This window comes from Aquarana catesbeiana, linkage group LG02 (assembly GCF_042186555.1).
Source record: "Aquarana catesbeiana isolate 2022-GZ linkage group LG02, ASM4218655v1, whole genome shotgun sequence".
In the NCBI taxonomy this organism is placed as follows: Eukaryota; Metazoa; Chordata; class Amphibia; order Anura; family Ranidae; genus Aquarana; species Aquarana catesbeiana.
Genome location: NC_133325.1, coordinates 434,982,065 through 434,999,268, shown reverse-complemented (window position 1 = coordinate 434,999,268; position 17,204 = coordinate 434,982,065). Strand labels below are relative to the sequence as shown.

At 41.7% G+C, this 17,204-nt stretch overlaps 1 protein-coding gene across 2 annotated transcripts in view; it reads left to right on the top strand.

The window, feature by feature from the left end:
• Window positions 1-17,204, top strand: part of GNL2 (G protein nucleolar 2) — a 90,008-nt gene that overhangs the window by 44,356 nt on the left and 28,448 nt on the right. For both annotated transcript variants that reach the window (XM_073615520.1, XM_073615521.1), the window contains 3 exons: window positions 5,757-5,870; window positions 9,098-9,226; window positions 11,562-11,666. In XM_073615520.1, the coding sequence (XP_073471621.1) occupies window positions 5,757-5,870; window positions 9,098-9,226; window positions 11,562-11,666 (348 nt within the window). The remainder of the gene's footprint in view (window positions 1-5,756; window positions 5,871-9,097; window positions 9,227-11,561; window positions 11,667-17,204) is intronic.

The following is a 17,204-nucleotide window of genomic DNA, read 5'->3' as shown; positions in this document are numbered from 1 at the left end:
TGACCCGAAAGTGCCGCTGCTTTGTCTCCAGTGTGAAAGCCCTGAGGGCTTTCACACTGGATCGGTGCGCTAGCAGGACGGTAAAAAAAGTCCTGCTAGCAGCATCTTCGGAGCGGTGAAGGAGCGGAGTGTATACCGCTCCTTTACCGCTCCTGCCCATTGAAATCAGTGGGACGGCGCGGCTATACCGCCGGCAAAGCGCCTCTGCAGAGGTGCTTTACGGTGGTTTTTAACCCTTTCTCGGCTGCTAGCGGGGGGTAAAACCGCCCCACTAGCGGCCAAATACTGACGGTAAAGCGCCACCAATGCGTATTTTAGAGCATTGGGGAAGCTGCCAGAAGAGAGGGAGAGATTGAAGATGTGGGTTAGAGAGTGTAGGATAGAGTCAGAGGGTGACTGTAGTATTTGAGAGGGAATAGGGTCCAGGGGACAGGTGGTTAGAGGGGTGTTAGAAAGGAGTTTAGCAACTTTGTTTATAGTAGCAGGTTTGAATAAGGGGAGTGTCAATTGTTTCTGTTGACATGGGGTCTTAACTGGGGAAGATACCTGTAGAGTGAAGATTTCATCACGTATTGTATCAGTCTTGTTTTTGAAGTGATTAGCAATCTTCTGGGCAGTGGGTGGAGGCGGTGCAGGATGAAGTAGATCGTTAAAGGTAGAGAAGAGTTGACGGGGACTGGATGAGAAGGTGTTAAGAGTGGTAAAATAGGCCTGCTTGGCAGTGTTGAGGAAAGAATAGTATTTTTGGAGGGCAGATTTATATTGGTTGAAGTCTTTAAGAGACTTAGGCTTGTGCCACAGACGCTCAAGAGCACAATACATTTTTTAAGAATTCTGGTGTCATCTGTTTGCCAGGGTTGTAGGGGTCGAGGCCTGATTCTGTGTGTGACGGGAGCGAGCTTATCCAGGGTGGAGGACAGGGATGCATTGTAGATGGAAGTGGTTTGGTTGGGGCAGGACAGGGGTGAGATTTTGTCATAGAGGTGGTCAGTAGCAGACTAGAGGAGAGATGGGTTGAAGCGGCAAAGGTTTCTAAGGTTGATGGTTAGGTGATTGGAGGGAAGGGTGGTGGAACACAGGGAGAGAGAGAAGCTAATAAGGTGGTGGTCAGAGAGAGGGAAAGGATTGTTGAAGTTGCATGGAGTACATAGGAGAATACAAGGTCAAGGGTGTTGTCATCAGAGTGAGTCGAAGCCTGTACCCATTGCTTCAGGTCAAATGCGGGGGGTAGACTAAGAAGTTTAGAAGACATTCTCCCAATCCTCTTCTGGATCATCCAAATGCTCTCTAGCAAAGCTCAGACGGGCCCAGACATGTACTGGCTTAGGCAGGGGGACACGTCTGGCACTGCAGGATCTGAGTCCCTGGCGGCGTAGTGTGTTACTGATAGTAGCCTTTTTTACGTTGGTCCCAGCTCTCTGCAGGTCATTCACTAGGTCCCCCCGTGTGGTTCTGGGATTTTTGCTCACTGTTCTTGTGATCATTTTGACCCCACGGGGTGAGATCTTGCGTGGAGCCCCAGATCGAGGGAGATAGTCAGTGGTCTTGTATGTCTCCCATTTTCTAATTATTGCTTCCACAGTTGATTTCTTCACACCAAGCTGCTTGCCTATTGCAGATTCAGTCTTCCCAGCCTGTTTCAGGTCTACAATTTTGTTTCTGGTGTCCTTCGACAGCTCTTTGGTCTTCACCATAGTGGAGTTTGGAGTGTGATTGTTTGAGGTTGTGGACAGGTGTTAAGTTCAAACATGTGCCATTAATACAGGTAATGAGTGGAGGACAGAGGAGCCTCTTAAAGAACAAGATACAAGTCTGTGAGAGCCAGAAATCTTGCTTGTTTGTAGGTGACCAAATACTTATTTTCCACCATAATTTGCAAATAAATTCTTTCAAAAATCAGACAATGTGATTGTCTGGATTTGTTTCCACATTTTGTCTATCATAGTTGAGGTATACCTATGTTGACAATTACAGGCCTCTCTCATCTTTTTAAGTGGGAGAACTTGCACAATTGGTGGCTGACTAAATACTTTTTTGCCCCACTGTATACAGTGCGCCTCAAATGATGAGAGTGAAAGAGCGGGAGGAGAGTGAACAACCTGGAAGGTGCTCTGTGGGGATAGGAGGAATCCCACTCCACCTCCCTTGCGTCCATTAGGCATAGGGGAGTGAGTCCAGAGAAGGCCACCGTGGTAAAGGGAAGCAGGAGAAGGAGCGTTGGATTCACGGAGCCAGGTTTTGGTGACAGGAAGTAGATTAAAGTAATTAGTGACAAAGAGGTCATGAACAGCAGTGAGTTTGTTGCAGACAGAGTGGGCGTTCCAGAGTGCACAGGAGAAGGGGAGGCTGGTTTTGGGAAGAAGAATGGAGACTAAATTGCATAGATTGCGACTACTACTGCCAGAGGGTGTGGGGTGATGGTGATGGGTGTGTTGGGTACAGTTAAATATGGGAGGCCCAGGGTTTGGGGAAATATCTCCCAGAGGTTAGAAGAAGCGTAAGGGAGGTAGTATGAGAATACGATTTGTATGAGGGGACATGCTTCAGCATCCTGGGGGGTTTGTTAGCATATAGGCCTAGAGTTAGAAAGAGGTGATAAGTGCAGTAATAGGGACATGGGAGAAGTGAGGGCGATATGTACAGATTGTGGGGTGAAGAAAGGAGAGAGGCTGCATTTGTGAAAAGGAGAGGTAAAGAGTGCATGTTTCAGAGAGGAAGGTGAGATGATGTGGAAATGAGGTCACCTGCGGTCTGGTGTTTTGTAAAGTAGTTTGCTGTTGATGTTTGCTTTGTCCAAGTCTCTGAAGTGCAAGAGTGGAAGTGCCACTTATTTAAAGAACCCCACTTCTTTGGAAGAACCCCCTGCATGTGTTCCCCATAAGGAAGGCCTTGTTTTATACTGCGTTGGGTGTGGATGGAATCTGACAATTAATCAGGAGGTAATATCAGGCACACAGCTAGCAGAGCAGAACTTTCCACACCACAATCAAACTGCAAGAGAACCAAAAAGTCAGACTTATGGCTAAATAAACATCAAAATAATGTGAACATGGCTACAGATGGAGTTGATACAGCAGTGACAAATGCAGATTTACCAAATATACATTTCAGCAGTCAGTCAATGTTCAGTTTAAGGTAGATGGGAGTATAAACGCAGATTAACCTGTGAAGAGAGAGAAGAAATGTTCAGATGGATGATGCATGAGCGGAAGTGGCACTTGAACCCCACTTCTTTGGAAGAACCCCCTGCATGTGCAACAACCTGCAATATGGTAAATGGTTCCTGATTTAATTGACATCTAAGATTGTGCTCATTATCATAGATGATCAATCTACACTTTAAGTGGTTGTAAACCTTAGAAAAAACAAAACAAAAAAACCTGCAAGACAAAAGCATAATGAGCTAGTATGCATATCATACTAGTTCATTATGAAATACTCACCTTAGATCGAAGCCCCTGCAGCGGTCCCGGCACACTGCTCTGCTTGCGACATGTCTCCCGGAATTATTTCTGAGTATCGTGGGCTCCAGCGCTGTGATTGGCCACATGCGTGCAGGAACCGCTGGTAGCGGCACAACAAGTGAAGCAATGGCACAAACGTGCCATTGCTTCAGTGCACACGTGCGATGACGTCGGCACATGCTGATACAGGGGATACCTCCTAAACTGTGGTTTAGGGGAGATATCCACGGTAACTACAGGTAAGCCTTATTATAGGCTTATCTGTAGTGAAAAGTGATCTGTAAGGGTTTATGACCACTTTAATGTGCAATCATCTACTAAATCATGACTAAAATCACTAGAAGGATCAAAGATGGTTCCCAATTTCATAATACGTGTAATTAACTATTGTTGATCAAACTATTTATATCCCAGTCAACATCCCAGCTGACTGTGCTGGATGGTCTGCAATATCATGGAGGTGCGCTCCAGGATGGTTTGCAGACCATCAGGAAGTGAGTGCTGCCCTCTAGTGTTGAACATGTCTAATTTATTTAAGGAAGCTGTGTGAGCACTGCTATCCCTTACTGCCTGTTGATGATGTTCTGTTGAACGAAACGTACATCTGCGAAGCAAGGAATAGTGGTGATGGTCTCAGTACACGAACAGAGTGTGGGACTGATGTATATTCCGATATACCTGTATACTAATCCTTGTTGTAAGTAGCATTTTAATAAAACTCTTGTGCTTTTAACTGGATGTTACGCAGTGAGGTAGGTTTCCTCTTCTTTCTGACATATGGCTTAATTGGATCTGAGGCTTGTGGGGGAGATCGATAGACATGATATTGGCGTCTCCTATAACAGGTGGAAAAGCTGAGCTGGATATACCTGTAGTAAGGGGTAACAACTCACTGATGCATATTTCGGCCTTGAAAGGTCATGAAATCTGGTAAGAGGATACCATTACTTTAATTACCTCCTGGGGAGCACGAGGACTAACAACTGGAGTTGATTTGGAAAGGACATCACTATTGTCTTTCACAACAAGGACTTTTTGGTGTTTTGGATCTTCAATTATCACTAAAGCCTTGTACACACAATCAGATTGTTCGCCAACAAAACTGTGCCATTTTATCCGGAGGGCGTTGGCCCAAACTTGTCTTGCATACACACGGCCACACAATTGTTGGCCAACAATTACGAACATAGTGACGTACTACGTTATTTTTCAGCTCTTTTTTAGCGCCACTCTTTGGGCTCCTTCTGCTAATTTCGTGTTAGTAGAAGTTTGAGTGTTGATTCACGCTTTTCATTTCGCGCTTTTCAGTTAGTTTCTGAACGGCCATTCGTCAACCAGCCATGTTGCGGAATCAGAGGAGATAATTTTGTTATTGTTATTATGTTATTTATTATTGGCCTTGGAGTTATTACTTTTTGGTTGAATAATGATTTGATTTGGTATATTTTCTATATTTTTGGATGCATAATGCACTTTTTGGTTAAGTTCTATTGGTAGATAGCAAGTTTAATTTTATTTGTTTTCTTTTCTTAATACACAATAAAAAAATTGTGGCGAATAATACTTTGCTATGTGTTTTACTTCAAATGACAGTTTGGGAGTAGGCGGTTACATTTAAAAAAAAATTCAATGTAAAATTGACAAGGAACACCAACATAGTTGTATCTTTTGATCTTAAAAACTACGGGGTAATGGTGTTGTGGTAACTTGCCCATTGCCCGAGATTTCATCATTTGCCACGTCACGAATGTTAATTCTCCATTACGAGCGCTAGTTTACAAGACCGACCGCTTCTGGCTCATCCTTGCTTCCGAGCATGCGTCTTTGTACTTTGGACTTTTGTCTGACGGACTTGTGTACACATGCTCGGAAAATCCAACACACATTTGTCCGCGGAAAATTTTAAAACCAACAATGGTCCGATGGAGCATACGCAACATGGTCGGATTTACCGCTAACAGCCTGTCATAGAACATTTCCCATCAAAGTCCGATCGTGTGTACGCGGCTTAAGTTTTGTGGATCACGTGAATGGACTTTTACTGTTCATAAATGTCTGATTTTCATTATCACAATAATGACAATGCAACATTTTGCTTATTTTATGGTGTGTACATACATATGAGTGCAGCAGTTGGGTCATATATTTATATTAATTGAATTACCGAGCGCAGAATTTTTTATCCCTTATCTTACTTATACAATAATATATAATGCAGGCTTTTAGGTAGAATCTTAGAGGCTCTGGAATAGACCGTGAAATAAAAACATACGAATATCTGTTCTCTTTCAGAAACGCTGGGTTGCCCATTTATCGGAGGAGTATCCAACACTGGCCTTTCACTCTAGCCTTACCAATCCATTTGGTAAAGGTGCTTTCATCCAGCTTCTCAGACAATTTGGAAAAGTAATGCAAAGCTGAGTTTTACATTCACTTATACTTTTAATTGGAATGTATAGTGTTTTAGTATGTAAGGAGGAGTGACTTGCTCCTTTCATTTTTTCCTACTTGCTTTACTGTCATGGGACTAAAATTTCAGTGAAAAACCTGTGCTCTTAGAAATACCGGTGGAATGAGTTCACCCTATATACAATGGTTTGTTTTTACAGTGTAGCAGAGTGTCTTAAAGGGAGTCTGTATAACTCTTGTTTGAGTTCTCGTACACTTTTTTTAGAGACCTCTGATTCTATATCCAGTTTGAGTTTTGCACTTCTCCCTTTTGCCAATTTAAGGTCACCTGGAACTCAGAGCCAATACTCTTAAAGTGTAAGTTCACCTTTTTACAGAAAAATCTGTAAGGTGAACTTAGTCTGCTGACCTGCAGTCTGGCGATCTCCTGTTCTGAGCCCTGCTATCGCCACCTCTGGGCCGGGGCTTAGAAATCACCCTGGCATTCTCTCTACTTCCCCGCTGACAGGACGGGCTATGCTGGATCTGATTGGTCGGCGCCAACCAATTAGAATGCTCTGAAACGTACCTCCTGAAGGGGGACGTTTTGGAGATTAAGCCAAGGGGATTTCTAAGCCCCGATCCGGTGTGGCGGCAGTAGGGCTCAGAACGGGTTATCACTGCGCTGCAGGTCAGCGGGTTATGGGGGGTGAGGAAGGGGGTCCTGTGTAAGTTCACCTTATAGATTTTTCTGTCAAGGTGAACTTGCCCTTTAAAGCCTGGGGGAACAGACCAGTCATGTCTGTGAGAGCTGCAAGGTTGGTGAAAGCTGTAAAATTGCACAGGCGGAGACTGACGAGCATTAGGCTTGCTCAGCCCGTTAGGAGGTAGATTTGTATAGTTAGTGCCGGGACAGGGCTAGGATTTTGTTTTGCAGTTTTTGCCCTATTTATCTGTGGACACTGTACAACAATTGTGAATAGCACCAATAAACACACCTCTGTTTGTCACTACATCACTGGACTGGTATCTGTGCCTGAAAAGTGTGCTCACCCCAGGGAAGCTATGTACCTGCTATCTATCCCCAGCTTACAACAGATTTTAAATGTACATGGGGAAAAAAATGTAACATTGGTTTAAACGCTTTTCTAAACTTTACAAAGGTGTCCTAAAATCGCCATCGTTTCCCTTTTTAAAGTAAATGTAAACCGGAATATTTTTTTTTTTTTTTTTTTTATGTCATAATGTAGAGTATACGATTTCCTATCATTTGAGCCCAGTCTTGCCACAAAGAGTTAATTCAGCTCTGAGCAATCCTCTTTTATTGTTCAGTGAGATAAAACTTGACTAACAGAGAAAAACTTTGCCAAATCCTTCCCCTTGCTGTGAGTGACAGGTGATTTGCATATCTCGTGCAGTAGCCTTAGGCTGGCCATACACCTATAGATTATCTGCAGATTTTCTATGGTTAGATGGAAAAAGTGGGAGATTCCTCCATCCACACAGTTTAGCGAACATGGAGAGATCTGTTGCACATTTTCTGTCTAACCATAGAAAATCTGCAGATAATCTATAGGTGTATGGCCAGCTTAAGCATGCATTATACTTTAATACCCTCCCTCTCCTTTTTTCAGCAGCTCTGCAAGGATTGGCTGTTCCACACCTCAGCATGATTTGGCATGCTGAAGTCGTGTGGTTACTTTCCTGTCTTTTCACTGGATGTTAGTGATCATAGCAGAAGTTCAGTGTAAGAAATACACAGGAGAAAATGCATATTGACAAGGGGAGTGTAGAGGTGGGCGGGGAGTCTACTGACATCATGACTCCACCCACCGAGCTCCAGACAACAGACCCACCCACAGAATATGCAGTTTTTCGGGTCTAATAACAGACAGAGGGGAGATATTTGACAGGTAAAGATACATGCAGGAGGCATGTATATCCTTATAGATAACCCCTATGGCAGTAGTTTAGAAAGGATGACATTGGGTTTACATCCACTTTAAAGAGGAACTGCAGTCTGCTCACATAATTTATAATAAAACATCTTTGCCATTCTGAAGCTTCCCTCCAACCACTTTGCATATTATTTTTATATACTGTGATGTGATACATACTAGCACATTATGACATTACCTTGCAGGGTACAAAACAAAAATGTCCAGCGGTTTACTATCACTTAAAATGTCCAGTGATTGGCAAGCTTAGAAAAATTGGCATTTGATATGAAACACACGGGTAGATTTACTAAAACGGGTGCTCTCAGAACCTGGTGCACCTGTGCATGGTAGCCAGTTGGCTTCTAATTGGCTTCAGCCTGTTGCATTAAGCTTTGTCAATAAAACCTGGACACTGATTGGTTTGCACTCTCAAGCTTTAGTAAATAAACCCCACAGTTCTTTTAATAACTGTAGCCCTCAGTTGTATCCTGTGTGGTTTTTTTTTTGTAGTTGCACTTTAAAAGGCAAAAAGTGTTTAAAAATTATTATACGGCATAGGTGGGTATTAACTATTGTACTGCGTTTTGGCAATTTCAATCCAAGCCTAATTGTTGTAATGCTTACCAGAGAACAGATCTTCAAAGGAGTGGGCACTTAGGGTCCTTTCACACTGGGGCGGTTTGCAGGCGATATTGCGCTAATAATAGCGCCTGCAAACTGACCCGAAACAGCCGCTGCTTTAATTCCAGTGTGAAAGCCTTGAGGGCTTTCACACTGGAGCGATGCGTTGGCAGGACGGTAAAAAAAGTGTATACCGCTCCTTTACCGCTCCTGCCCATTGAAATCAGTGGGACAGCGCGGCTATACCGCCGGCAAAGCGCCTCTGCAGACGCGCTTTGCGGTGGTTTTAACCCTTTCTCGGCCGCTAGCAGGGGGGTAAAACCGCTCCGCTAGCGGCCGCATACCGACGGTAAAGCGCCGCTTACAATAACGGCGCTTTACCGCCAACAACGCCCCCACCCCAGTGTGAAAGGGCTCTTAGTGATTATCTGGTGACTCTGCTGTAAAATCTACTGGCATCCCAAGCTCATTTTTTTTATAGCCCCTGCCTTACTTTGTGCCAAAAATGCAAATTGTGCTTTTCATAGCTAATCTTTTTGGCAGTTAAAACTGTACATTATATTTTCAGTCAACAGTTGTGGTCTCCTTTTTTTTTTTTTTTTTTTTTAATGGCCAGAATCTAGGCATGTTATGTAATGCATTTTAGGGTAAACGCATACCGCTAATGTTCTGTCCTTGTCACAGCTGCACACGGACAAAAAGCAAATCAGCGTGGGATTCATTGGTTATCCAAATGTGGGAAAAAGCTCTGTGATCAACACACTACGGTCAAAGAAAGTCTGCAATGTGGCCCCAATTGCTGGTGAAACAAAGGTAAGCAGCAGTTTCAGTACACCAAGCACAGTACGTCCATTAAAAATAAAAATGACCTGCCAAATAGTGATGTGGGTGTGCCACGGAAATCTGTACTTCTGGCACAAAATTTAAGTTGCTGTTGAAATATCAAGGGGATTGTGGTACCTGTCATTTTTGTTATGTGATTTAACACTCTCTGCTATAACACTGAAAGTGAAAATCCCAGGCTATAACTATCTACTGTTAAAATTGATTATCATATTTATCGGTGTATAACATGCACCTTAATTTTAAGAAGGAAGTTTCAGGAAAAAAACTTAAATTTTAAATGAAGAACTTTAAAGCAAAATAAGGGTCAGTGCCCATCAATGCAGCGTGACCATGGCCTATTAATGCAGCCTGCTCAGTGCCCATCTGCAGCCTCACCGTTGCCCAGTAATGCAGCCTGCTCAGTGCCCATCAATGCAGCCCCACCAGTGCCGGATTACACAGTGCCGGGATCTCATGTGTACTCTGCGCTCGCAGTCACCCACAGTCCTGCCTCTTGTCCCGGTTCCTATGATAGACAGAACACTGGTCCAATGCCAGGACATGTCACGTCTATGCTAGGAGCCGTGCCAGGAGGAGGCTCCCCTCCGAGGCAGCCCAGGTATCGGTGTATAACACACACCCATGATTTGCCCCCTATTTTCAGAGGAAAAAAGTGCGCTTTATACGCCGATAAAGACGGTATTTAAAAAAAACAAGAGAAAAAAACAAATCTAGTATATGGTTGGCGCAATCAAAATGAGCTCAATATATGTGAACCTAAAAACTATATAACTCAGATAAGTAGCTCAAAATAATTTCACAGTTGTTGCAAGGTGAACACTTAGTGATCTCACTATATATAATATATATATATATATATATATATATATATATATATTTTCTGTGTTTTTCTGTCAATATGAGGTGCTGTGTGTACATTATTGAGGGAAAAAAAAAAATGAACTTAAATGATTTTTAGCAAATGGATGCAATATAACCAGGAGTGAAAAATTTAAGGGGTTCTGAATACTTTCCGTCCCCACTGTATATAGATAGTGTGTGTGTAATATAATATAATATATATATATATATATATATATATAAAAATCCCTTGCAAATAAATATTATAGTGTCGTTCTCTCTAATTGTGATAGTTGCACAAAAAAATTCTAAAACATACTTTCTACTCATATACAAGTGTCCCTCTATACCTCGCCTTCCACCAACCGTGTTCAGTGATAAATTCTTCCTCTTGTGTTGCATGTGCTCCCAACACCAGGTAAAAAACCTGCTCACCTCAAAATAGAAATAATCAGGCCCGTCATCAAATAGAGAAGCACTCTGCTCCTGATAACTGCTTTATTTCCTCTTGAGTCTGTTATCTCTCATCCTTGTGTTCACTTTCACCAACTGGACCATAGGAAACAAAGACGCAGATACGTTGTGCTTTCCTGTTTGACTATTTATTAAAACTTCCAATGCAATACGCTTCCGAGATAAAACCGTAAAAAGCACTTGTAGCAAATCTACATCAGCTGACCCGCCATTCTCATACACAGAGGTGGCAGCGTGATATCACAGGCGTGGCTCTTCCCACCTAGACAAGTAGCATCCTCCAATAGGCTTTCTCAGTTGGTAGGTGAGCCGTTCTGCCCAAGCCATTATGTATGCTTCCAGACTGCTACCGTAACAACCTGATTCAACACCACTGCGCGGCCACCGGATAACCTCCATGTTAACACGCCTGCTTCCATCTGTCTATGGAAACTATCCATTAACTCACACCCTCTGCTGTGACACTACATGAGAAACTTCTGCAGTGTATCCCCACAAAATGCTATGTATATTTTTGTGCTTATAAACATCAGGTACATTCGAGGAACCGCTCACTGCTCTTAGAACATATTTATCAAAATGAGACATACATAATCCTTATCTAATACATTTCCCGATACAGGTAAAAACATCAGCCTAAATACTATGCATTATGTACCAATCTAAAAGGTAACCTAACTTAACACACATATTTATTATTATTTGTGTTATCTCATAGATTGGTACATAATGTAAAAAAAAAAAAAACCCTGTCCCTACCTGATTTAGTGAGCGATGATATGACTGGCAAGCATAGCTATTCTGCAAAAATGTCTTATTAGATTAGGGCTGATTAATCTTTTATATGTGGTCAGTTTCAAAACTGTTGAACCGAACTTGGTTTATACAGCATTATTAAATAATTAGATGATGAGAGAACATCTGCATGCCGTGTATGAGCTTCGTTTGACGTGTGTTTTTTTTTTTTTTCTTTTTTTCTTTTTTTTAGGTTTGGCAGTATATCACTCTTATGCGTCGGATATTTCTAATTGATTGCCCTGGTGTGGTTTATCCATCTGGAGACTCTGAAACAGACATAGTGCTGAAAGGAGTGGTAAGTATACCAAGCATTATATATTTATATATTTTTGTGCGCAAAAAAGCGTATATACATGAAAGTTTTTTTACTTAAATGATCCTATGTCCTGAGGTTTATGTGTGTTTGTCAGACTGTCACTTGTGGCACAATAATTAGGAGTAAATACTATAAGAAATTTTGCGCAATATTGAGTGAGTGAGTCAAGCGACAACTAACGTGAACTAAGGTGCATCAATATATACACAATAGAATACAATATACAAATAAATTGTGTATTAAGGGTGAATAAATTGATAAATAATAATGGGTAATGGCATACGTAGGCTACACAGTAAGGACCACTGGTCTCCACATTACCGTCTATTCCTGCAGCCACTAATAGCTAATGGTGACATACATAAAGTGCATGAAGTGGATATAATGAATTGAAAAAATATGTTAACAAAAAAAGTTAACAAAAAATGGTGGTAGTGGTCTGTATAGCTGTAACTGCAAAAAAAAACAAAAACAATTGTCTCTGTGTTGCAGTCTAAATGCTACAGCTACTATGACCTAATAGGTGTTGCTACGTGCAGGTGATATAGTGAGAATAATATCACATAACTGTAATGGGTAATGCACAAAATAAATGGTGTACATCAGTATCAGAGAAAAAAACACCACAGAAGTGGGAATAAAAAATTAATAAAGAAATAATTATAAACAAAGAACAAAGTCCAAAGAGTTTACTACGGGACTGTATAGAGATAATATAAATAGCAATGAGGTCTTTGAGTATGGAAAGTCTCTATAAAAGAAATGTTGATGGGGACCCTCTAGTTTGATCCCTAGCTGGCTGAATTTCAGTACAAACTGGAAAACTTGTAATGTTCCTAGTGGTGTCTCCTGTGTGGTCTCACAGGACTCTCACATTCAGGTTGTAATAAAAAAGCATTGTGGAATTATAGATTCTTGATACAAATGCTATTGGTGTGGTCCATGTCCTCTTCCCTGTTATTCCTCCACTGATGCTCCTACACCGTTCCGTTCTTGTTACCTCAGTAATAAGGAAAGAAATGGGGGAAGGGGGAGAGAGAAGGAAGGCTCCACTAGTGTAGTATCATAGGTAAAAGGGGATATTTATTCTGAATCTAGGTATTGTGCTTACATATTAGTCATTAAAAACAGGCAGAGTAATAAACGAACAGTCTGGCGTTCTCAGCGCCCTCTCACTTGTGTTCCTCGTGTGGATATCGTTCCAGCCAATCCCTGCGCGTTACGACACCGTCACGTGTCTTCATCTGGGGTAGTGTGGAGACCAGAGGTCCTTACTGTGTAGCCTACGTATGCCATTATTATTTATCAATTTTCACCCTTAATACACAATTTATTTGTTTTATTGTGTATATATTGATGCACCTTCGTTCACATTAGTTGTCGCTTGACTCACTCACTCAATATTGCGCAAAATTTCTTATAGTATTTATTTTATTAAGTGTTGATGTGAACACCCCAATTTTGCTGCAATATAAATATATATTATTTTTAGATTTTTTGTAAAAGATTTTTACACATTCACCTCATGTTGCTTTGAGGTTGTTTTCACGTTCTTTTTAACATCCGACCAGCGCGGTGGACACTTCTCATTCCCATTTTGATTTTGCACAATAATTAGGAGTATTTTGTGGGTACAAGGACTTCGGCATATGGTTAAAGTATATACAGAGACTAGGGTCAGGTTCTGCTTGATCACCCCCCTTTAAGCTATTGCAACTGCTAGGCCCAACCTGACCATGACCATCATTTGCAATAGAGAGAGACACGCACTAATGAACGTACTAATAAATTTATGATTAATTCTATCAAAATGTTATACTTTATTTCTTGAGAGTAGGTGTGTAAATTGGGGCAGGCTGGTACAGGCCCCAGTGCATTACTTAGCCCAGGGGCCATGATGCTATTCAGACCCTGAATATGCCATCTCACTGACCCTGTTGGGTGGTTTGTAAAAGTCAACTGAAGGTAAACTGAATTAACTTTTTTTTGGATATTTGTTGCTGCAGTATTTACTGGATGGTATTAGTATCTCATTGATTCATTGATCAGGTATGCAGGTCCCCAAAATTACTCTTTAACCACTTCCATACTGGGCCTATTCTGGCACTCCTCTCCTTCATGTAAAAATCATATTTTTTTTGCTAGAAAATTACTCAGAACCCCCAAACATTATATATGTTTTTTTAGCAGACACCCTAGAGAATAAAATGTCGGTCCTTACAACTTTTTATGTTGCACGGTATTTGCGCGACAAATTTTCAACCGCCTTTTTTTGGGGGGAAAAAAAACAGTTTATTGAATTAAATAACAAAACAGTAAAGTTAGCCCAATTTTTTTTTGTATAATGTGAAAGATGATGTTACGCCGAGCAAATACCCAATATGCCATGCTTTAAAATTGCACACACCTGTGGAATGGCGCTAAACTTTGGTACTTAAAAATTTCAATAGGTGACGCTTTAAAATCTTTTACAGGTTACCAGTTTAGAGTGGGTCTAGTGCTAGAATGGTTGCTGTAACGCACGTGGCAATAGCTCACACGTGTGATTGGAACGGCGTTTACAAATGTGGGCCCGACTTGCGTGTGTGTTCGCTTCTGTGTGTGAACACACGGACAGTGGCGCTTTCAATTTTTTATTTTTTTCACTTTTATTCCTATTACAAGGAATGTAAACATCCCTTGTAATAGGAATGGTGCACGACAGGTCCTCTTTATGAAGAGATGTGGGGGTCTATAAGACTCCACGTCTCTCCTCCAGGCTAGAAAGCATGAGCGCAAAAAAAAAAAAAAAAAATGAACGATCTGATGCTTTCCAGCCGTGATCTCGGCTTTGTTTACATCCGAAGCACGGACGTGACATCATAGCGTCGCGCCCGGGCCTCCAACGGGCATTGAGCTGACTGGTGACCATCTGGAAATCTCTATGCTCTTCATCCGGCAGAGGCGAATTCTTTTTCTGGTCCCCGATCGCACGGGCTGAACTGCTGCTATGATCATTCTTACGGTGCACAGAATTGCCTGCTGAAAAAGATATCTGAATGATGCCTAGCGTCTTTCAGATATCACCACTGAAAGTCAGACATCATATGGTGTCCTTGGGCTGGAAGTGGTTAAAGTGGAACTGTAGACAGAAAATAAAGGTTTGCTAGATCACTTCAGGCTTGACCTTTTTAGCAAGTATAGTTATGTAAAACATTAAAAATACGTGCCTATACTGTTTACAATTCAGTAATACACTGTCTCACCCTGCTCTGCACATGCTCAATTGCTCTCTATTTTTAGGCACTTCCGAGTTTGTAGAGGCCAAATCTGTTGACAGCCTTATGCTTCATACACACGATCAGATAATCGAATGATAAAAATCACTTTTGGATTAGTAAACAGCTTTCAACAGTCGATCAGGACAGTCTGTCCAACAAAATCCGAAGGGAAAAACACGAAAACTTTGCTGGGATGATATCCCAACGAACGACAATTGTTTAATCAGTACAGTATGCGTCCGCTAAAAATTGTTAGACAAGCACCACGCATGATTGGAAACGCAAAAATAACCCGGAAGGAGATGGGAGAACAATAGGAACAGAAAAGGCTAAAAGGCGTGGCAGACACAGGTCACACGTATTTGACATAATTTCCGATACGTAGCTACGCAAACGGGAAGGTTTTCCAGAATCGTACGAAAAAAGTCGTACATTTCATAGAGCGCAAAATGCACTGTTGAATTCGATATTAGCATTATGCAACAAAATGCGAACGATAAGGAGTACGATTATCTGATCGTGTTTACGAGGCTTAAAGCAGAATTGAACCCTTTACAGCCAAGGAAGCTGCCTCTGTTTGATCTGCAACTGCCATGGTGATGAATATGTGAACAGTTATGATACCAGCCATTTGATTGGTTGAGGACACAATCAAATGACAGCACTCCCGGCATCTCCGGAAATGTAACACTTTTTTTTGAAACCATTAAATTGATGAGTTTAGTTCTGCTTTATGAATTACTTCTGTTCAGGGGCTCTGGGCTTCAGCAAAATGGCAGCTTCCAGCAAGAGGAAACGTAAACCATGCTGGAGGCAATTTACAGCACACACTAATTTTGGTAGCATAATTATTAAAGAGAAAAAAAATCTTACAATGTGAAAATGCTAGTAAAAATGGGTTAAACTATAAAAAAAATTAGTAGAGGCTGTCACACAGGGCACAGGAGCCGCTGGGTCACGTAAGGGGTGTATCAGGCATTTCCAGTACAGGAAAATACAATTGTTATTCCGCATCAAAAGCTAATCTGTATGGTAGCAGTTATCACTTTTGCTCAGCAATAATATATTTGTCTTAAAAGTGCCTCTGTGCTTAGCATTATGACTTCCAGATCTACCACAAAGGTACCAAAAATTCCACCCCCAGGCACTGGGAACTCCAGTCATGCCTCCACGCTAACATCCACACGATCATCCTCTCCCGAGATACCAGACATGGCAAGCCAGGGTGAGTCATTGGAACCTATTGGTGGTGCAACTGCTTCTCACACTTCAGCCCCTGTATATGTGACTGAAGATGCATTTTCCTCTGCCCTGCATGACTTAGAAGGAAGATTAGCGGCTTTAATCGCATCCTCCATCCAAGTGGATAGAAAGCGTGCTAGATCCCCTTCCCCCACCTCAAACCCTTTACCAAGGTAACAGTGGGCACAGGATGAGGTATTACCCTCAAGCGATTACGTACAAAAACAAGCCGATTATTCCTGTGCGGAGGAAACGGATGAACCTTTTATAATCTCGTAATCAGAGAGATTGATGGTACAAACTCTTATGGAGATGGTTCGTTTTACTTTCATGCTACCCTTAACAGTCATCTGAAAGTTCAATCTTCCTTGGGTTCCTTAATACCCTTACAACCTTTTCATGCCTTTCCGGTCCATGCATTGTATATTTTTGCTCAATGGGATCACCCGGATAAGCTTTTTTTTCCGCCAAAGAGATTCTCGGTTCTCTATCCCATGGAGGAGTTATTCACAAAAAGATGGAAAGTACCAGCAGTTGACGCTGCGATTTCCAGCATCAATAAAAATTTAATTTGTCCAGTAGGCAATGCACAAATGCTTAAATCCAACAGATAAAAAGTTGGAATTTCTGTTAAAATCCACTTTTTCCTTGGCAGGAGCTGTTTCTCAGCCTGCAGTCGCTGCAATAGGCATCTGTCAGTCCCTAAAGGACCAGTTCAAAGAGGCCTTTAAGGAGGTCCCTGCACAACAGGCCCGTGAGTTGGCCGAACTACCAAAGGCGTTATGTTTTGCCATAGACGCCAAGAAAGACTATTCATCAGGCGTCCCGTCTTGTGCTAATACACATGCGTAGCACCCCGTGGTTAAAAAGATTGGTCAGCTGAAGCACCTTGCAAAAAGCTTTTGACTAGTTTCCCTTTTCATGGGCAGCGACTATTTGGGGATGACTTGGATAAATATATCCAAACGATTTCTAGTGGGAAGAATACCCTTTCACCAGTCAAAAGAAAGTATAA